This window comes from Fusarium oxysporum, chromosome VIII, assembly GCF_013085055.1.
Source record: "Fusarium oxysporum Fo47 chromosome VIII, complete sequence".
Lineage (NCBI taxonomy): Eukaryota > Fungi > Ascomycota > Sordariomycetes > Hypocreales > Nectriaceae > Fusarium > Fusarium oxysporum.
The window spans coordinates 2,886,428-2,908,661 of record NC_072847.1 but is presented as its reverse complement, the minus strand read 5'-3'; the positions used below and the strand labels follow the sequence as shown (position 1 = coordinate 2,908,661).

Below are 22,234 nucleotides of genomic sequence, written 5' to 3'. Positions count from 1 at the left end.
AGATAAGGTCAATCCGTGGGGCGAACAGGTCATTAAGCGTAACAGCCTTAGTCTTCTGACGACATGATTTGCAGAGGCATTTGCGTCTGGTCGGAGGGTCGTGAGCAATACGGCGTAGGTACAGCTACATGCTGCAGGGTCGAAAAGCCCAGAGATGATAGGGGCGACGGGATCGACGGGAGGTCACGTAACCGAGGCAGATAGGGTAAGCTTCATGCTGTACCTAGGTACTCTGTACCATAGGCAAGTAGCGTATGAACAGCCTGAAGTGTAGCGGTCATCTTGCAAACAGTCTTGGCTCGAGTCTTGGCGGAACTGGGGGTTTATATATGCAACAGCTTACTTGCCCCTTGCTCGACAAGTAACAGCTCGTTATCACCCATTGCCAAGTGATAAGGGACTAAGACACGCCGCAATAAAGTTTTACGGCGCAGAGACATGCCTAGAGCGGAAGGTCAGCGGCTGATTCAACCAACCTGCTGTATTGGGACTAAACACTCGAGATACGCGTCAGAGTCAGATATCATTCTGATTCGACAGTTTCGAAATTGCTGACCTACACGACAGAATTGCTACCCTGTATCGAGTTTTTCCAGAAATTATGCAAGGCTGACTGATTTGCACCAGATTGCATCGGAATTCCGATGGGTGGTTGCATTTGCGTTGTAAGGCTTGATGTATCTCTTGGCTTTGGCAGAAAGCAGATCTGTGCCGGCTTTCTTAATGAATAGAGGACCTCTTCGAGCAGCTGGTGCTGTGTAACTGGTCAGTGTAACAAGCTTTGCAAGTAACTATCAACCGAGAATTAGCCCAACACATGCCAGTCAGCACTCGCTGTTTACCATCCAATGTACTGTACAGTGTAGCACCTGCAGCTAGGGTAATTACACACTGACTTTTGGGTTGTCAGGTGTGGCTCATTGAAGGTAAGCTTAATGCTTAAAACAACCCCTGCGGCTCTTCAGCCAAATGAAGAATGCGCCGCAGGTTATTGCAGGTAATAATTTTCCTCTCATCGGCCCGTGAAATCGGCTGACTCGGGACGGGTAATGCAAAAGACACTAACAAAAGCTTCCAACTCGGTTATCGATTACCGTTTGATATGGTGACTGTTCTCTTATTGTCACCTCAAGCTGAGTCGCGTGTCTTCATGTAATGGACACAATAACTTGCAAGGTCAGGGTCAACATTTGATAACGCTGGAACTGGTCTTGCGGGGACTGTAAGGGTGCCCAGCCGGTCATGTCCGGCCTTGTCATGCCCCGTGCTCCATGCTTCAAGTCAAAACAACGGGGCCTCAACAGCAATGGCCACAAAAATCTCGTCAGAAGAATTGTATTACGTACAAAACTTTGAGCGACTTCCTCAAAGGACAGTTGCTGGTGGTTCTGTCTGAGGACGATGGAGCTCTCCCCAGATTCATGGCGATTTGCCCACGGGGTAAGGCAGTTGAGAGCAAACTGTTACGTATTACCCCGTAGATGGGATTCAAAGCAAGATCTCAGAATCTGGAGTATAAAACGTAATGTACTGTAGGTACATCTTTGAAGCTGAACGCTTTCTGGGAAGCCCGCTGCCGCGGCGGCAAAAACAACCGCGCACCGCTATCAATAGTGGGAAACATAGGCTGGGGACCGTTTTGCAACCGCGATTTTGCTGTTGAGTTGGTGTTATCGCAGTCCCTTCCTCAAAGATAGCTGATGTCGCACCACGGTGGGAAATGCCCGGGGTCTGTAAACTTCGACCAACTCAGCATTTTGACCTTTCCCTTCATCAACCTTTCACTCGTTCGATCGACGTGTGCTGATGACTGCAGGTCCTTTTTGGTTTCATTAGCGCCAATTGGGAAGCCAAACAGCAAGGTAATGCACACTTCGTCACTGCGCCACCCTTCTAGAAGAAAGCTATTTTCTCGGCATGCTCCCCCCCCCTGACACGTTCTGCAAGATGTGGTAGGAGGCGCCAATTAGCCCTGTCATACTCTAAAATCACCTGCGAATCGCACGAGTGAAGAGTCGTGAAACCGAGGAACAGCACGAGTGGCCCCAAGGGATCAATTCAGGCAGTCTCATATCGAACACGAGTTACCGAAAGACTGACATGAGGTGACAGTATCACCTAAGAGAGCAGGTGGGGGCAGTACGAGATGGGTAATTTGGGTATCATCGAGACCGATGCCAAGCTGCTTGGAATCATACTGAGCCAGTGTTTCGGTAACAAGAGACTCCCGAAACGGCGTCAGGTTGATATCTGGCCCGAATACCTATATGGGAATGTTGATTGGAGGATTCCACTGTAATTGCTCTTCTTGTGTCTCCGCAATGTCTGCCACATGGTGTTGGTTACCTACGGACCCCAAACCTCTACGCATCTCTGAGAGGAGGAACAAAAGTTCGCTCTGTGCACACACGATTGCATGTGTCTATTGCTGACTGAGAGATAGTGAAAGCTTGGCAGCTGAGGTTTAATATTGGATGCCAGAAGAGTCAAAAAACATGGTCCGAGTCTCATCATGTGTTGATGATTGTATGAGAGTTTTCGTATGGTAAGAGTATCATTCAGTAAAAGATTACAAAGATAGCAATGGCTAGGTCTCGGCTTTTCTCAATGAACCTGAGAAGAACCAAGAAACCAAAGAGGGGCATTATTTGCCTTTCACCAATGTCAGAAGTGACGATGGGGCAAAGTATGGCAGGCAGGAGCGGGAGGTACCTCTTCAATGTACCGGTACCTTCCCTCGGAAGTGGAGTAAGGTTTAGCGTCTTTCAAGGATATCGTTCCTCTCCAAATCTCCACTTTACCTTGAATTAGGTTGATCGTCTTGCATGGCTTGAGCTCTCTCTTGTTTCCCCTGGTCATTGCCTACGAAATGTCTCAGAAACGGTCGAGTCCTTCTTACGAGGAGCGATATTAAGCCATGGCGGGTGAAATTGGAAGGTAGAAGTGAGCCTATGGGGTGTAAGAGAGAGAGAGTAATCCATGCGCTTTGATGAGGCGGCACGGGAAGCATGGATCGTGGCTGCGACTTCCCCAGCCCTTTTGCTGTTACTGTTGCCTCTTCCCAAATCTCATTCTCATTGCATGCGTCGTTCTTTCCCACGAAACAAGGGGTGTGCATAACCGCGACATCGATATTGAATCTATCGAATCGGAAGCTTGTTGCCCCTTCCTTCCCTTCGCCTTGTCCTGGTCGTATGTCGGTGATGGACTCCGCTCCGCCATCTGAATCTTTCGACCTACCTCAATCATCCATGTTCCTCCGTATCGCGGCTCTTGGCACTTCGGACCCTCTCCACTGCAGTTCTACGCTTGAGAGCTTCCAACTTGTTGGTGATCGGCGACATACAGGAAACTAGGGGCCTGCCCAGCAGCCTAGTCAAACCTGGGGCCTCACTAGAACCACGAGTCGAACGAATCCATCCTTTCCACTATGGCTGCCGTCTTCGCCTCTAGCGCACCGACTCTAATGAGACCCCGGGTCGTCTTCTCCCTCCTCCAACTTATATTTAAGAAGACTCGTTTCCCTCGTCGATGACCGTTGATTCCGTCCATCACCGTTTCTTCTTCTTCCAAAAGACCAAGGTCACTTGACCTTTCTTATCATTCCTTAATCCCTGACTCTACAAGAGTTACCCACAGGGGAAACGTCAAGATGGAATCAAAGAGTTCCAGCGACAACCCGACAAATGTGTCCCAAGAGAAGGGCACCACCGTCACTGAGCACCCTGGCGATGTCCAGACTGGTGGCGGCTTCGCTTTCCAGGAGGAGAGCTACTGGACTCGAAATGGTCTCACTCTCGAGTCCTTCCAGCGCCGCAAGTACACTGGTGACAATGAGCTTGATCGTCGTATGAAGCCTCGCCATCTTCAGATGATCGCCATTGGTGGTTCTATTGGTGCCGGTTTCTTCGTCGGTTCAGGAAAGGCCCTCTACACTGGCGTAAGTCGCTACCCGTCTATGCTGTCCGTGTCTGATACTAACGTGCTGGCTCAAGGGTCCTGGATCTGTTCTCATTGACTTCATCATTATCGGTGCTATGATCTTCAACGTTGGTATGTTAAACTTACTGCGCTCCACACTCCCAACAAAAAACTAACATCTGTCTAATAGTCTTCGCTCTCGGTGAACTTGCCGTCATGTATCCTGTGTCCGGTGGTTTCTATATCTACTCGTCTCGCTTTATCGATCCTTCTTGGGGTTTTGCCATGGGTTGGAACTATGTCGCACAATGGGCTACCGTTTTACCACTCGAACTGACAATCTGTGCTGTCTGTATTGAATATTGGAATGATGAGCTCTCGCCTGGAATCTTCATTGCAATCTTCTTGGTTGCCATCATCCTCATCAATATCTTTGGTGGTATTGGATACGCCGAGGAAGAGTTTTGGTCATCTTGCCTCAAGCTCGGAGCTACTGTTGCTTTTATGTTCATCTCTCTTGTCCTCGTCTGTGGTGGCGGTCCTTCCAACGGTCGATACAACGAGTACTGGGGCACACGCTACTGGAGAGAGGACCCCGGTGCCTTCAAGAACGGTTTCAAGGGATTCTGCTCTGTCTTCGTCACTGCTGCTTTCTCTTTTGCCGGTACTGAGCTTGTTGGTCTCGCCGCTGCTGAGTCTGAGAACCCCACCAAGGCTCTCCCTGGTGCTATCAAGCAGGTTTTCTGGCGTATCACCCTCTTCTTCGTTCTTGGTCTCTTCTTCATCGGCCTTCTTATCAAGTCCACTGATGACCGACTCAACATTTCCGGTTACTCCAACGCCAAGGCCTCGCCTTTCGTGCTTGTCGGCGAGTACTCCGGTCTTACTGGTCTCGCCCACTTCATGAACGTCATTATCCTTGTCTCCGTTCTTTCTCTTGGTGTGTCTTGCGTTTACGGTGGCTCCCGTACCCTGACTGCCATGGCTCAGAACGGATATGCTCCCAAGATGTTCGCCTACATCGATCGTGGTGGCCGCCCCCTTGTTTCCGTCGCTGTCCACATTCTCATGGGTTTCATCGCTTTCGTCAACCTTGATCCCAAGGGTGGAGAGATCTTTGACTGGCTCCTGGCTCTTTCTGGTCTCTCGACTCTTTTCACTTGGGGTTCTATCTGCCTTGCCCACATTCGCTTCCGCAAGGCTTGGGCCCGACAAGGCCACACTCTGGATGAGATTCCTTTCAGGGCCGCCTTTGGTGTCGTCGGCTCCTGGATCAGTCTCGGCCTCATCTGCCTCGTCCTTATTGCTCAGGTAAGTCATCGTATTTCGCGTTCAAACAACCATGATGCTAACAAAGACAATAGTTCTATGTTGCTATTACTGCTCCTCCTGGTGAATCTGGTATGGGAACTGTCGAGGGATTCTTCATCTCATACCTCGCTTTGCCTGTTGTCCTTGTCTTCTGGGCTATTGGTTACTTGTGGAAGCGCGAGGGTTGGCTCTCAATCGACAAGATCGATGTTGACACTGGTCGACGTGAGCACAACTGGGACGAGATCAACGCCTACCGTGCCAAGGTTGCCACTTGGCCCGCTTGGCGACGCTTCCTCAACAAGATCATGTAAAGCTGTGGTCTTGTTCTGAAGTTTGTTTCTATCATTTGCACATTAGAGACGCCTTGACTTGAAGCGTATATCATAGAACCAATCTCCTGTATACCTTTTATCGTTAGATACCATAATAGCATGATATTGTGCCAAACCGAACATCTTTTGTGCTGTATAACTGTTACTTGGTGGCGTGTGAATGAGTCCAATGGGTACATCGTGCTGTAAATTTACTCAAGAGCGTCCCTGTCCTTGGCCTTAGCCAGGATGTTGTGCCAAGAAGCCAGAATTGTTGGTGAGAAAGCAACAATACATTCATCATGGCTGTGACAAAGGCCAGTTTGGTTCGAAATATTCTACGATGGCCTTTTATAAACTTCAAAGAGTGAAATTTTTTCGACAGATGTAGTCAATCGCGCCCTATAATCACTTCGATCTTGACATTGTGTGGAGATGACGCCCTGGAAGCGCGCCCTATGTGTCAATATGGGTAGATGGTGGAGATTTGGAGATTGCATCTTCGCTTGAGATGGTCACGTGTGAACAGAAAGCACAGAGTTGTCAAACATTTAGTACCTTTATTTCAAGTGCCTTAAGGATTTGGTTGAAGCAGATATCTGAGATTGCGATACTGAGGTTTGTGCACGGGCTCGGTCTCAAGAGACTGTGAGAGAGAGACGACAACTCGGCCCCAACTTAAGGCAGAGCACCTGATGGACATTATTGAGTTCTCTCTTCACCCCTTTCCTCAATGACAAGAACCAATGGAAGAATACGGGGTTGGCATTACAAACTCCAGGTTGAGGCGGATCTTGTTACGTACAAAGTCAAACACAGATTGAGAAGAGGAAGCAAGATCGGTAACGGCGGATATTCTGGGGTAATAGGTAATAGAATCCACAGAACTCAACAACCAAGTCTCGACTTCACCACTGTTCACCAAGACTCGTAGTCGTTGAGAGTACGTAATACAATACGGAGAATAGGAGGCATAACCATGCTCCCACATCTCGGCGTCCTTGGTTCTCCAAATCGCGCCACGACACGACAGCTACTGAGTACCCAAGGTAATTCCCTCAGACAAAGTCACTGAAGTACAGTACTTACTCCCCGGAGCATGCACCCCAGAACAGTCCAAGGGCCAGGTCCCACAGGATAAGCTAGATAATAAGCGTTTGACCAAGAATTCAAGGTTAAGCTCAAGTGTAGTTCTTTGTACGTATTTTTTACATGATGGAAATTGGAGGTGATGCGGGGTTGTTATCATTTTTGGGGACGTGCGGAGAATGGGGTGGGCTGAGGGGTCTTGCAGGCATTGAATTGGTATCCTTGGAAGAGAGGAATGTGTGTACACCTTCCAGTTGGGTAATTGTTGTTGGCTTCCCCAGGCACCGCCTCAAACCCTGGTTTCAGGGCCGGAAGACTGTGAGTTGTTGTGAATTAGCGTCTTGGATCAAATGGGGCGTGTTTATGGAACGGTCAAGTCCCGAGGGTTGTTGGTTGTGAGAAAGGTGAAAGAGTGTTGAATTCACATGTGGTGAGGTAGAACTTGTACAGAAGACATTACCCCTGTAGTCCAGGCTCTTTTTGGCATTCTCCAATTCATAACTCCAAATGGTTGGTGTTCTCCCGTCTTTCCAGAAGCTTTCTTTGCTTAGCCGTCTGTTGAGAATCACCATAACTTCACTTTGTATCAACAACTTGTGTATTTTGGCCGCCAAGAACACTATATTAACGTTAAACCACCGTCCTCCACTTCCCCAGACTTCACATCTTGAATTACGAGATAGAATGCAAAGATCTCAACTATTACTCAATTGTCTGTGACAGACAAGGTACATCCCCATGGGGTTCTGCTTCAGCCGCTGCAAGCCGCTATGCCGAGCATCCCTTGTGAATGGAGTCTTTTACGCAACAGGAACTTTGTGAAATAAACTCGTGGGCCATCTCGGTGATCGTGATCTTATGGAGCTGAGATTCTAGGTGAGAGATTCTGGGGAAAGTGGTTCCGTAGGGCTGGAGGATGGGGCTGTGATGTAATGAAAACGTGGATGAGGACATCGCGAGTTTTGTGATGAGTCAAGTAGCCACATCAGCCAGCAGGACGTGGCTCAACAGAGAATTAAAGCACAAGACCACAACTACATGCACTAAGCCATGCTAACTATCACTCAGTCATCCACTACGTAAGATGCATGGCGGGGAGTGTTCCCTGCCATGGTTATCACTAGATACATGATCACTATGAGTCACTGTCCCGAGGGCTACTCATCCTCGCTCCTTTCTTCCATACTTCAACAGCTATACAGCAACACAATAGCTTCCGTAAAACAGATACCCCAATGGTCAAGCTCTTTGATCTCGTCTTTCCCGCATGAATGCACCGACTGCAGCGCGAGCGCGAGCGCAGTGAGAGGCACAATAATCGAGGAAACGAAGACGATAGTGGCTACTATTGATATAAACTGCCCTTCCCAGTACGTTCCTTGATGCCAAACGTTTTGCCGATCAACTAATGATTATATTGCGAGATACACGCAGTTCTCCATACTATATAGAGTGTTCAAGCCACAAGCAACAAGACACAAGCTGTTCACTACCTTTCTCGAGGGCCAGCTCCTACTGAGTTCAAACGAAGCTCTTGCCTTCCGTTCTATCGAGGAACAGTTATGCTTATCTTTTAAGTTTACCCGAGATAGACTCTTGGAAGGAGTGTGCTTGGGAAAAGGCATACCGTCCCAGAGGCAGGACGTCAATTGTCACGTGTGAAAGTTCAACGTCTAAGTTAACGACGCCACATACAAAATGGTCAAGACAAGCTGAAAACGACTGCCAAAGATCATTGCTCGTATGTATATCAACGACCACTTGATGGTGCTTCGGACTTCAATTGGAGCTACTCCAGTGATACAGACGTGGCTAATTGAGTTTCAGCACCTCAACACCACGACCACCTGGTGAGAGAAAACAAGTGCAAAGAAAAAAACACAATCAGCAAAAGGATATCCTAGCCCTGAAGCTGATGGTAATGCGTAATCTGGGAATCGAACCCAGGGCTCCCCGACGCTGCTCGAATGGCAACGGAGAATTTTACCACTAAACCAATTACGCTGGTTATTTGATGGAGATGAATGACACAATCGGCCGCTATGTAGGTAGAGATGTCTGGAGGCCCTCTTTCTTGCAGTCGAACTTCAGGTTTGACGAGTCGAATGCTATGCTCATGCATCTGCAGTTAACAATAAATTCAAGTATGTCTGCCAGGCAAAGCCCTACGGATGCTTTCGTGAATGGTTGGTTACCCGTGAGGCACGAGTGTTTGGCTTTGTGTTCCCATGAGATGATAACCAGCGCTTCAGGAACAAAAATGCAGAGTCATGTACCTCTCGTAAACCTTGCGCCAGAGTTTCGTCTTACCGAGAGGCCGTATTTACGAGTAGCTGGAGTTGTCAAAAGATCTTGAGACCTGTCATCGGAGTTCCAATGGGGGTGCGGAAACACGAATCGATAATTATTTTCGCGACTGACTGAACTCTGGGTATAACAGTGAAGTACTTCAGTATCTCCCGACAATGCACAGTCCCGTCTGACAGTTTAGTAGTGTTTGCTGGGTGCGCACTACTACGTAATCCCTCTGAGCGATACCTGGGGGATACACCGATGAGAAGCGGAATCTCTGTAGTGAAGACGTATCCCCTGGAATTGATATCCTCGATCACGTCGTTAATGTAATCTATCGTGCCCTGTATTATCTGACTGACGCCCATTCCGTGCATGCTTTGTCCTGATACTTGATCGGAAGGTAACTGAGGTCCCCACTTGCTGATATGACGACCTCAATGGTATAGCACAGGTTACTTTCCCTTTACTCGAGACATGATTGGGTTATCAAGGCAGCCTATCAATAGTCAGTGGTATATGACGGTACGAATGTTCTCTGGTCACGTTTATATCAGTATAGAGCGGTTTCAGAGATGGATGCACTTATACGGTTGTGTCACAAGGTCTCTTAGCACCTTTCACCCTGAATACTACAAACCATCTAAATTTATGTAACCTACAAAGATTAAATGTCATATATATTCTAGGTAGTTCTCCTGTATCTTCCGAACAGCTGGAATAAGAGCCTCTCTTATGCCCTGACTAAGAGAGTTGACCAAGATCAGTTACTCCAGATCGGAACTCATCGTTCTTATATATTCGGGTTGTTAAACTTATAATATGCAGGAATTTTTACCTGTCAACATTTGCGGCTTTCTCGTCTTGCGCAAGTATTCACGATCGTGGCCATGTCGTACAACAGTCGGCTTCTTGACCTATCCCTCTCATGGAAATGGCCAGCATTTTTCTCATCTGGTGGAATTTTGCAGCTAATGTAGAAGGTTTTATCACAATTACTGAACTCATGCGGATGACGCTGCATGCGACTGTTATGTCAACTTCACCACCTGGACTCCAAGGACTCACTGCTAGTCATCACGGCTCCGTAGGTATTGTTCACTACAAGGAGAACTTGATGAAACCATGAAGTTAGTCCAGCTAGATGTGAAGAGTGATCATCTACAATGCTTCTGTTTCAACTGAAAACTTTCTATTTGAGCGAAGTGGCTGGTATCGTGGGAGAACCGTCAAGTGACATGGGCGTGGGAAGCGCCTGGCCTCAGGATAAAGAAACAATACCATTGACAACCGCATAATCGTTGAATACACTTGACTCGGATTTTAACGGGTTACGGGCCGATTAACGCCAACTCTTTCACTAACCCGATGGTTTGGTATACATGTATACATGCACACAGGCCCTTTCAAGCCATAAAACGTACATGACATCGACCATGGTAGTGTTTACAAGCTAAGGTACTCACAGGATCAAAAAGATTCACTGCCAGTTACATTGTTCTTATAGCGTAGCCACAGGTAAAAGAAGCGGTTGAGTACTTGAACCACCATGGTGTAAGTGTTGTGTCTGAGTATGCGAGCGAGAGTATGACAGACATAGGGAAACTCTGAAACTCTCTTGTAGCAAAGAATAACAAGTCTATTTAAACCATTATACCTTACAGATCTTACGAGAAAACGAATGAACATGATAATAGTTTAGAGTTCGGAAACCTCAGGTTTAGGCCAGATTATAGTTACAAGTACTTCCATATCAGCCAAACAAGAAGCCACCAGAGCAAACATTCCATTACACACGCAACGTCTAAGAAAGACTAGAGAGTTGTCTTAATGTAACGTCGATTTCGTATCAATGATTATCGTAATACGAGATTCGCAGTAAATGTTTCTCGTAAATGGCGATTACGCAAGCCACGTTAAGAACACCTGTCCTACAGAGTGAATCTGAGACCTTTGTCGGCACACACACACAACGGCCAAGCCAACGGCGTTAAAAGGAGGACAAAACGATACAACTCAAACAAGGAGCAATTTTCTCTTCTATTCCAATTCGAGCGCTGAATAGTTATTGTCGTCAAGTTTTGGGTGTCAATAAACACAAACACCAGTCAAGATACATACAGTAGGGGTGCACGTGATAAGAACAGCCATGGCCCATTTCTCTATCGCAACTCGTCCTCCTTCAACATTATCGTACCTCTCAACCTTCAGCTCCCCTCCTATGGAAGCGTCACCTCTTACTCGCCAGCCTCAGCCCGAGGTCTTTACCCCGAAGATCATCCAACTCTACGATTCTCTCTTCAAGGTAACTTCCTCTCTACTACTAGACTCTTACCCCATCATGAACTAAACCCAACTGCTAGGTAGATATCCGCAACCGCCGAACCTCATGCGCCCGCCTCGACTGATCGCCCTTGCTCGAATTAGGATGACTACGACGATGAAGAGAAGACGGATGGCTTCTGGACAGAGTTTTTCCTCCTCAGACCCGATCGCGCCGCCCTGAGACGTATCCTTAACGAGTTGAGCCCCAGCCATGTCTTGTCGCTCGATGTGCGGACACAGGAGCTCTTTGCGAGGGGTATAGCTGCGCTGAAGGGCTCGCATAGCCTTGCGCAGTTGCACTCGCTGGACGTGAGTCGTATACAATCGCAATGCAGTACGCGAATTGGCCCTAACACCTGATAGACGCTCAGTGTCTTTCTATCATGCCTCCTCTCCAAACGATACCCACACCCGAGTTCCGATATCATGGTCCTTCTCGCAGGACTCGATCAGATCGATGCCGTGTTTACCGACTTCGTCAGCGCTGTAGAGGCTATAATAAGGAATAGCAAAGAGTGTAAGGCTCAGTATCTACCCAGAGGTGGCACAACTGACTCGGAGCAGTGGAAGTTCGATACAAGGCAGTTGAAGTGCTGTTGGCGGTAACAGCTGGAGCGTACCAAACAACACTGTTGACGTACCTGATCCAAAGAGACCTCTTTCCTGCAGTCATGAAGGTACACAGAACTCTACAAATCGATCCGTTCTCAGCTGACAATGCCAGTTCATCCAAGACGCAGAAACATCAGATCAAGTCTTACAACCCTTCATATTACTAGGCCTTCTAGCAAACTACAACAAATTCGAGTTCCAGAATCCTTACCAGCAAAGATTAAACGACTTTGTCAACGAAGCCGTGATTCAAAAGATCGTAGGCGCAGTGGGACAAGCGTGTCAGACAGTTCGGTCTCGATACATCACCATCCAGGACGATCTTCCTGAAGGCTGGACCTTCAGCGCTACTCTAAACATGATTGGACTCGGCGCAATCGCTCCTGGGCCGAAACCTGTGAAGAAGCCTGTGTATGATGTTGAGACTGCTAAAGCTCTCTTCACCAAGCTGTGAGTTAAACAACCCTTTGTGCTGCCACAACACAGACTGACATCCTGTTAGACCTGAGGAGGAAGCTGCTGTTCTTCTAGCGACATACGACTTCACCCACGCCAACAAGCTCTTCTGCTTCAACCTAGTAACACAAGCAGCTGAACCAGGCGCTGAGCAACCCATCGCCAGTTACGTCTCCCTCACCTCCTATCTCCTCCAACACGCCTACCTCTCACCCCGCGCCACATACTACGCCCATCTTAACCTAATGGTCTTCCGTCTCCTGATCGAAGATCCCATAATCTGCAAGCGTATCTGCAGTGATGAATCCCGTGTCGCAGTGCGTCTGTGTCGACAGCGCCAGCCCTACCTCCCTCTCGTCAAAGGCGAGCGAGTCCTCGCCATTTCACTTCTTGACACTATGATTGACGGTGTGAATCATAATCTTCGTCGTCGTCTCGATGTCAGTCTTTACACACTTAGCTTTGGAATCATGCTTCGTATCATCTCATATCTCTCTCGTACGCGCACCCGGCTTGAGTATCATTGGCCTGAGTTCTTCCGGTCTTTGCTCTCCATCGTTCGCTTCCTGGCTACATACACAGCTGATCTGAAGGATCTACCACACATCGACACCCTTCTCGACCACGTTGTTAACCTCATCGCCCTATCCCTCTCCGCTGGTGAAGCCTTCCTCCCTTCGCCAGCAGACTACGATGATCTGTTCTACAAAGTCGTCGAGTCCGGTGAAGTTCTCACCAAGTTCAAAGAGAACTACCGCCTGGGTAACCGTAACAGCAACTCCATTGATACACTTATCAACGTTAGTGCGCATTACAACCAGATGCTTTCAGAAGGTGGTGCGAATCGTCGTAAACCTAGTCTTTTGACGACGCAGGAGGTCACAGAGGTTATTCGCCAGGGCTACGAGACGTTGAGTATTCAGGCGAAGGAGGGACTGGATTCATGGGAGAGGTACCGGGAGGCGGATGAGAGGACGTTGCTCAAGAAGATGGCGAGAGCAGCTGTTGGTGATGTGCGAGTCATGGTTGAGCGGTAGATTGTATAGGTAGTCTAATGTCATCATGACGCGGTCCAGACTGAACTGTGAGAAGTACATGCATTACTTTCCCGGCTGTGATGTGTCCAACTACCCTATTCCTATTGTCCTTGCGTGAACGCTTTGCTGCTAGACAACATCTCAGAGATAAGCAAATCATAACTCCATCCTGAGTCTGAATACTCACTGTCAACTTCAACTCAAGTCTCAGTACTCAACCGAGTCATGCCAACTCTCATGACTCTTCAAGAACCTCATAGCCTCAATCTCCCCTCTCTCATGACCCATCTCTCCAAGCATCTTCCCTATCAACACTTCATTACGAACAGGCGACGCACAATCTCATAGAACCCTGATCCTTCAAACGACATTGCGCAGAAGCTCGGCTAGTTCGGCTGGTCTCCACGCAGCGTCGCAGCACTTAATATGTAGTATCTCGAGCTTTGTCCATCTACTGAGCCTCCACCTACTCACTAGCCATTTCAAGATAGCAGATCGTAGTTCGTTCATTCGAGTCTATCACGACCCAATCTCTTGGTAAATGGAATCGAGATTATCTTGCATTGACAGATTGATCATTTGCCGAGGCCTAGTCTATCTGGCAGCTGAATTACGTCTTATGACAGAGTTGGTTCTTAGCTGCGACTCTTGTCAAACCGGATTCTCAATTGCTCAAACAGTTAATTCATCTGCCTTGAAACACGTCGAGTCACCGTAAAGCCAGACTAATTCCATAGCACGAACCACAAAACAATCAAGTCCGCTCGTCCCGCCGCAGGCGAGAGTTGAGAAGTGTCGCACTAAGCCTCTTGACAAGAGACAAGGGTATGTAACCACGTGGACGGGACAGATGAAAAAAGGCCCTTCCTTGTATCCGCAGGCCTCACTAATGCAATGGACTGGGGAATTTGGTGAAGCTGATACAGATACAATTGCTCACCAAAAGATGAGATAGGCTCATCAGAATTGTACCACCAACAATGTAACCATGTTTTAAGTTACAGAGGGGATAACATGGGCAGTTTCGTGGTATCGGTATCACGGGGACGCCGTTGATCCCTGGGTACTGTTGGATCCGGTTCCGAGGAGAGGGGAGGGTGTGTACGATGTGATATCTCATCTTTTCTCCCTTCCTTTCGCTTGGTGAATTGGTTGATCCCGACAACACGGTGACGAGACGAGGCTCCCATGCTTGGCTCGTTGCTTGGTGCCACAGCCTTGGCTACCTGGAATCTCGAGTGAGTCTAGCTTGGCTTTACTTGAGCCATGGGGGTTCTCTCATCTCGTCTGTTGATCGGTTCTTGTCAAGCTAGAATCGTCATCGTCGTGACTGAACTTGAAACCATTCTCTTTCGTCAATCTTCGGTCATATCCTTTGCCGAAGTTAAGCTCCAGTTCGTTGTCTGAACAATTCAAACAATGTCTCAGACCGTCTCAAAGTGGTATTCCGTCTCTCATAGTCTATGCATGTCTGATGCAGAAAGGGCTTATCCGTTAGCACTGCTGCGTTACCATTGCTACCGGTAAAAAGCAAAAGGTCTTTGATGTTCAGGGTCCTCTTTCGAGCCCAATGAACCCAATCTGTCCCGCGTTATAGCACTAAGTGGCCCTATTTGAGCGATCTATCCTACTGTAACCTCAGCGTTCCCAATTCGAGAGCTTCATCAAGTCGATCATCATGTTACAGGCGGGGTGTGGCGTGTGTGGTGTAATTTACCAGGCAACAGTTATCGTATCCCTACCCTGTCCATTATAAAATAATCCTCGTCACGGCAAGGTAACATAAATGGGGAAGCGGTCGAGACGGTTGTAGTTGGTGAGCCGAAGAAGCTATGCCCAAGATGGTACGGCCTCTGGCTGGAATTGGTCCGGATTGAACGGCTAGATTCCCGCCTACTTTGACAGGCCCGCAAAGGCAAAGGCAAAGGCAAAAAAGCAACTGAAGTGAAGCTACCGTAGGATTTGAGGATGAGGACAGGGACAAGGCTGGCCTCGCTCGGCGCTTTTGAGTTGAACGAGAACCAAGGCGGGGATGGCACAGATCGCCAAAGAGCTCTTGTGAGTTGACGTTCGGTCAACCAAGTTTGTTAGAGTTGAAGAGGATCACAGTCGAGAATCAATTCATGTCGCATTTGACATCCTTCACTTGTCAAGCACGTGTTGTGTAGTCGCTATTGTTACAACGCTATTCTGTTCAGCGAGTCAGTCATCGACTCCAATACTCATCTGCCGAGGCATTGATGCTCAAATTCAATAGATTTGTTGTCTCATTTCATCTTGTCTCTCGTCTCGCCTTACTTTCAGTGCCTCAATTCAGATGCCTCCTCCAAGTTGAGTAGGGCCGTGTTGCGTCCGGGGTGCTGCAACGGTCAGGATGAGGCGTTTCTAGCGCCGGCATGTCTCTCTCTTTTGCTGGAAATTCGGAGTCGCACCAATCAATCAAGGGGACGACTGACCCAGCGATCCATTGTAAAGTAAGCATACGAAGCCAAGAAACGGGGCCTCGAGGCGATTGTGACAGATAACAAATATTTGCACTTTTGGTTGTTGTTATGTGAGATGTGCCCTATCAATACAACAGCCTGAAGACTATCTCAATCTCATGGCTTAGCTGAAATGACGGACTAAACCTGGCTGCAGTTAGCACAGAATGCAAGCCAACCTGTGTGTGATATGATATGGTCAATCAATAACCGCTGTGCTATACTCTGCAGTGCGATGTGATAGACGTACAGCCCATAGGGCCTCATCACTTTTTGCCTCCCATTACTGCAGCTTACATGATATTCCATCAGTCATGCATATGCCTCATCTCCACACCGGAGAGGCGCAATTGCTGTATGTAATCGAGGCACAACAGAGCACACGTAATGCAACTGGCGGAGCATCGTATCGAGTAGACAGGCACATGTACATGTCTCGATCGAGCATTACGCTTGTGACATGACATGACATGACATTACAAGCTCCAAAGTCAACTGAACTGGTTTGACTCGCCTTCAAGGATGATGCTTCCAGTGTTTGAATCGCACGGCAGTCGATATCTTTCCCCATGTGTCAGATGACGTGATGCTGCTGCTGAAACAGACGTGAGTTGGGATATCCTGGCTGATCATTGAAGAACCCGTACCTAAGCTGACTCGGAATTCCCATCAAGATAATTCCCATCAAGATTCTCAGCATCAGTAAAGGAAAAGATCTGAGGTGGGGTATCCAGCTTTTCTCTGTCTCCAATTGCCAAGGATCCGGATACGACGCAATGCGATGTGATGCAGGGAACTCCTCTCTTGCTTGAGGCCATTCCCACCTTTTCCCATGCTCCCCAGTTTATCAAACTCATGGGGAAATGTCACCTCATTTTCTCTCTGATCTGCTTGACTCTGGCCTCTCTGTCGATCCCTCTCCTCGGCCATCAGAGTCACATCATATCATATTCCCTCAGTTCAAACTTCACATGCACAGGGTGGCATTGAGAAAGTGACAACTCCCCTGCATCCACACATCAATGCAGGAACCCGACCTAGCATGCGCCAATGAGCTCAATAGTTGCCTGTTAGTCCAACAATGTCTCATCTCTTACCCGAAAAAAACGCGCTTGACGCGTACAGGCGCGGGATTTCTTTCGGATCATGATTCCTACACCGCAAGAGTCCGTCATGTCATGGCAGCAACTGCATGGAGACAGGACTTAGCGTGCATTGTCCAACTGCGAGACCGTTGAATGTCTTGATAGTAGAACGGTCCGCGCGTCTCCCTTGCGTGTTTGGTAAAGATACCCCACGTGGAGACACAACGGTCAGTCGCAAAAAGGAATAAATATACGTACGGTATGGTATAGCACAGAATCCTTGCACCTTGCCATTTTGCACATGGCCCTGGCGGTCTTACAGTAGCGATGTAGCATTGAAGAGTTACACTGGCCGGTGCGTTCCTCCGTAGAACCTTGATCCTAGTGTTGATAATGGTGCTCAACAGTGCAGTGAGTGGTGTAGCTTCTGGAGATTGTAAGGGAGTCGGTGACAGGTAAATGGATTGGATGATCATGACACCTGCAGATCAATATAGAGTCATCGCCAATCGGTCCTGGTGGTAATCGGAGCAGCGATCGTCAGATTGACCGACTCGAAAGCATCCTTTTGCGTACGCCCTGTGACAATGGACACTTGAATTCGCGGTCATCGTCATATTGCAACCAAGGTACGCTCCTACTTCTCATAGAATGGTCAGCAGTACTCCAAACATCGTATGACAGCAATTACACCAATCATACGCTGTGTCGTGCAATATAAACTGTTCCTTGACCGTTCTTCTTTGAGTGTAACACCACGAACCGACAAAGTTCGGAGGTTGTATCCAATGCTCCAGGGTAGTTTTTAGTTGAGTGACAACCATTCTCATTTGTCAAACTGGAAAACAAATTTCGAGTATCGTTGCGACGTCGGAGACCGAGGCTCGGAATATTTGTTCATGATAGCAATGATTTCACTGTACGGAGGTAAATAGGATCAAGTATGTGGTGGAGAGCATCCAAGGCTGTAAATTCAGGACTGATCGTGATCATCATCATCAACGTGACAGCCCCAAGATCCAAGACTCTTACCGAGGGGTCGAGGCCCAGTAGAGCGGTTAGACTACAACTCCAACTCAGGACTTTTCTTCACCTGGAAATTACGGTATATCATATGAGAGGCTGTATAGAGCAACATCGTCTGGGGTTGGATCCACTTGGGCGACGAGCATCGGCCATAAAATCGATCATATTGTCAATCTTGCCCCAAAATTGCTGTGCGGGGATTGCTTTGAAGACAATTGCTAAGCACAGCGAGAGTCGATCATGGCGAGCTTTCAGAAGTCACAGAATCTCGGAACGTGGCTCGGGTAATGGACATCTACGCCCGCTATACTACAGGCGTGGGCAGAGGCAGCTTCATAGACCGCTCCAGAAAGTTCCTGAAACGTTTTGTGAGCCTCCATGACTGGTCAACTAAGTTCACAACGCTATCGTATAGCCCAGCATCACCTCATTATGAACTGATGCCAGTCTTAATGTGCCTGGACCATCCTCGAAGGAGCTTGGCTTTCTGAGTGTAGCTTCCCAACAGCCCACCTCATTTCGGGAAATTTAAGCAGGGAACTTTCAGCACGAGAGCTGGCTCTTTCTTAGCCTTAGCTGACAACCTCCAACTGTCTGGGTAGGATCGACGCCATTCATACAGTATTCTGGTGTGTGTTGAAACGGGGAGAATTCCGCTTTCTTCGTACGATAATATGGTTGTTAGCTTTCAACGCTGGCCAACTTTTCGCGTCTTTCCGATCAATCACCCTACTGCCGGAACTCGAAGGCGTCAAATATCCGAGCTGTCGATCACAACAATATGCCGGCCAAGCTCCGTAGGCGACATCGGCAGTTGATCAGACGTCACTTTCCTCATCAGCTTTGGTCTGGGTATAAGACCCGATCCAATGAAGCTTCTGCTGTACTCGTCCCGCGCGCCATGTCCGGGTTGTGGGTGTCTCTATGATTGCATCGTAAAAGATCCTTGTATGCTCGGACAGCAGATGGTACTGTTAAAAGCAAAAAGGTTGATCTTGCGATATCACAGACAGAAGTCAAAGCAACGCTTGTGCTTTTGAGGCAGCTCGCACGGGACGACGAGCCGACTAGGGGTTCATGGGTAGATAAACTGGTATCCGTGCGTCGTAAAGTTTCAATATCCAACACTCTTGCTATGAACATAGAGAATCTCATAAGCGTATATTATCCCAGCAAGTGGATCCATCCTCCACGAGGTGATAGCGTCAGGTTGAGCCATGAAAATCAGGTGTTGAAGAGCCATCAAGGCGTACCAGAAACCGTTTGATCAGCCTCAAATCTTGGGCAAGGTAGACCTCGTTTAGTGGCCCTAGGGACTTCTCCCCGGCCGTCCATGTCTTGGAATCAAATGGCACCAGGCGCGGTAATTCCAAAATGTCTTAGAGCTGCCGAGAAGACTCTACCGTACCAGGTTACTGGTCTCTATCTAGCATTAGTACTCGTGCCAGCTTCCTGATGGTGTGAGTAGATTGTGATAAAAATATCACAACCGAGAAATGCCGCGTTAGCTCCATTGCCAATGCGGGAGTTTTGCCTCTGAGTATCAAAGAGGCCTTTGTCAACTAGCACAGACCTCTTCTTGTTTCCTTGGCTCACGACTCTAAACCAAAGTTGCTCCCATCTCATACTTGAATATCGTCGAGCATCTCGTATATCGATCAGATAGGCACAGCATGAAAGCCACATCTCTAGCGAGCTGACGAAAGCTATTTTGGTCAACATCGCACCCTATTCGCGTGGCATTTTCCCAGTTCGATCTCGGTGACGATCACGACAGGACCCTAAAAAGGCAAACCTGGACATCAGATTGACGATCAAGCGCCACGGGCGGCGCCTCCAGTTTCAGGTACCATCATCAGATCCATCCAATGGGAGTGATTCCCGACTTTTAGATTGACAATCCGCATCTTTGGTGGCGCACTACAGCTTAAGCTGGGTTGCCGTCGAAGTGGGTAGAATAGCAAAACTCGACAGATGTTGTTGCTCTTCCTCAACCGCAGTAGCCTCCATTTACCCCCAAATTTGGTAATCCCATCCAAGATCAAAATCAAAGATGGGCCTGTTGGTGGGACATCAATATGCTCTCATCTTGACGCCTACCAGATCTGTGCCGGCCGCTCCGGGCCTTAGCCTCCCGAGCAACAAATCGGAGCATGGCGTTGAGCCTGGATTATCAGCTTCAGCCTCTCAAATTCAGTCGACTTCGATCCTCCAAAGCCTCGTCTGTCCGTTGCGGTTGAACGTTTCCGAACTAACGTTCGTTTAGCAGACAATGCCACAAGCGAGCACGCACTACTGCCTGACAAATAAGCTAAACAGCGTGACGTATCCATAGTCTTGTACAATTGCTTTTGCTGTCTCTTCACCGGAATGGATTTTTTTTTTTTTTTAACTTAGGCTAACCCTCATGTGTATGTGATCTGTAGGCTGTGGGAACCATTTCAAAAGCGGTCCAATCTCTTGGTATGAATGAGAGGCGGCCCGGCGCGGGATGAAACAACCCGTAGCTGTTTGCCGTCTTTAAGTTATCTTGACAAACAGGACAACGTTTTGATTGATGTGTCGATCAGTGTGAAAATGAATAGTTAGCGCAAAGCTCCAAACATATTCCTTGTGTTGGGAGATGATTGTGCAGCTAGCTCAATTGGTGAACCGCAACTAGCAAACTTTCATCTCTTCCAGGAAAAGTACATGCGGGAGACAAACACTCAACCCTCTAACCACACGGCCCTTTCTCGTACCATGATTACAGCAGCCGTATAACAATCGAGGTCCTCGGACTTCGGAGAGAGCGTGATTCATTGGCCAAAGTCGGGATCTCGTGAGGGAAAATAAAAAGTCCACTGAGTAATCAGACAATTCGTGTTGCTCAGTTCCGCCAGGCCCGCAAGCAACCCTAGATCGTAGGTAGCAGACAGGGGCGTCTCTCAACATTGCATTGGGACCCAGAATTCCTCGATCTATTCCATAATACAGCATTTCCACCAGGCGGATGCTTCTTACTCCAAATGGCATATCTTTGCTATTCCGGCGGTCCGGTAACTCAAGAGGCCGTGGGATTCAGACAGAGGGAAAATGGCCCCGTCGAAAAGTTTTCCCGTACCAGAAAGCTCCCAACTTGCAGCTTGCATATTTCGACTTCAAAAGTGAGACACGGAATATGCATAAAGATGTAGCACTGTGGAACCCTTCTGCAGAAGTGCAGCAAGTTAGAGCCAAGAACTTTTTTGATCAAACTTCGTAGCGGAGGTTGATGGCTTGTGTGCCATTTGCACAGCAGCCGTGCCGGGTCTGGAAGAAACGATTGTCCAAACCGGAAGCAAATTGTTCGTTACAATTTCATGTCTCAAAAGAGCTCCAGCAACGGAACAGCGCGGAGGCTGTTGACCAGACATAGGTGACGATTGTCAAGTGGAGACGACGTCGACCAGACGGTATCCTTGTATCTTGCGTGGCTTCCTTTGGGAAGCAAACTCCTCTTGACAACGTTCGTTGTTGCACCTGTTACACGTTCAACCAACAGGCACCCCCAGGCAAACATATGCGTGTTGGTAATGTGGATGAAGTTTGCCTCGGCTGGAAGCAGTTGATGGTGATAACGTGATCTCGGCCTTCTGCAAGGAGTCTGGAGATGCTGACGTTGAGGTGCAAGGTTGCGAGACACGGCCCCCCGGCTCTTCAACTTTGTATTTCTAATATCGTGGCCAACTGCTTTGAACCTAGAATATGCACTTCGGGTTCAGGAGAAGCAGAGGAGCGAAGGTGCTGTGGCAGCCGAAGTTCGTATAGATCGAGCTATCGAACTTTGTGACTGGTATATGTTAAAAAGCTAGTGGTTTAGAGAGCAGCCATAAAGAAAGCAAGTTGTCGCGGGGATCTAATTTCCCGACAATCCGTGGGCATTTCAGATATTCGACCACAGCAGTTGATCATCTCATAAACTAGTGGCGCACAATTCATAAAGTTCCGATGTGTGATGTGGGCGCCTCATACGAAGATCGTTTTATTCATCACGGTTGATAAACTGCACTGTGAGCAACTGTTTGCTATGGTTTCGGCATTGTGGCGAAGTGCCAAGTCGCCAACAGCTGAATAGTCACATAGTGTAACACTTTAAAACGGGTGCCGCTGCTTTGAATCAATAGGCCATAACGGCTGTGACTGCGGGGTGTTGCGAAAGGATGGATGGTTGATCCATACGTAAGGGCGGATTCTATACTGTGAGAAATATATTGAAGGGATGTTGATTGTGTCGTGTGTCCTTTGGGGGCCAACAAGATGTG

The 22,234-nt window shown here is 48.1% G+C and overlaps 2 protein-coding genes and 1 non-coding gene across 3 annotated transcripts; 2 read left to right on the top strand and 1 right to left on the bottom strand.

Moving 5' to 3' along the window:
* The first annotated feature begins 3,364 nt into the window (after window positions 1-3,364).
* Window positions 3,365-5,682, top strand: FOBCDRAFT_166875 (amino acid permease/ SLC12A domain-containing protein). The gene is made up of 4 exons (XM_031187833.3): window positions 3,365-3,940; window positions 3,996-4,053; window positions 4,112-5,232; window positions 5,286-5,682. The coding sequence occupies exons 1-4, from the start codon at window positions 3,653-3,655 to the stop codon at window positions 5,544-5,546; spliced, it is 1,728 nt and encodes a 575-aa protein (XP_031035098.2). The 5' UTR covers window positions 3,365-3,652; the 3' UTR covers window positions 5,547-5,682.
* A 2,875-nt stretch (window positions 5,683-8,557) lies between these two features.
* FOBCDRAFT_t168 lies at window positions 8,558-8,639 on the bottom strand. The gene has a single exon. It is a non-coding gene; the product is annotated as a tRNA-Gly (tRNA).
* A 2,435-nt stretch (window positions 8,640-11,074) lies between these two features.
* Window positions 11,075-13,427, top strand: FOBCDRAFT_230182 (uncharacterized protein; the record flags this gene model as incomplete). Its single annotated transcript, XM_031187836.3, has 6 exons — window positions 11,075-11,232; window positions 11,355-11,561; window positions 11,616-11,769; window positions 11,817-11,929; window positions 11,977-12,314; window positions 12,367-13,427. Coding segments are annotated over 6 exons (1,961 nt in total), but the record flags the coding sequence as incomplete, so codon positions are not given.
* Between the last annotated feature and the right edge of the window lie 8,807 nt (window positions 13,428-22,234).

Bases quoted from the DNA above. Each gene is read 5' to 3' on its own strand.
- FOBCDRAFT_166875 (XM_031187833.3), top strand. From the start codon at position 3,653: ATGGAATCAAAGAGTTCCAGCGACAACCCGACAAATGTGTCCCAAGAG. The intron at 3,941-3,995 runs GTAAGTCGCTAC...TGCTGGCTCAAG, and splicing joins GAAAGGCCCTCTACACTGGC to GGTCCTGGATCTGTTCTCAT. The intron at 4,054-4,111 runs GTATGTTAAACT...TCTGTCTAATAG, and splicing joins TGCTATGATCTTCAACGTTG to TCTTCGCTCTCGGTGAACTT.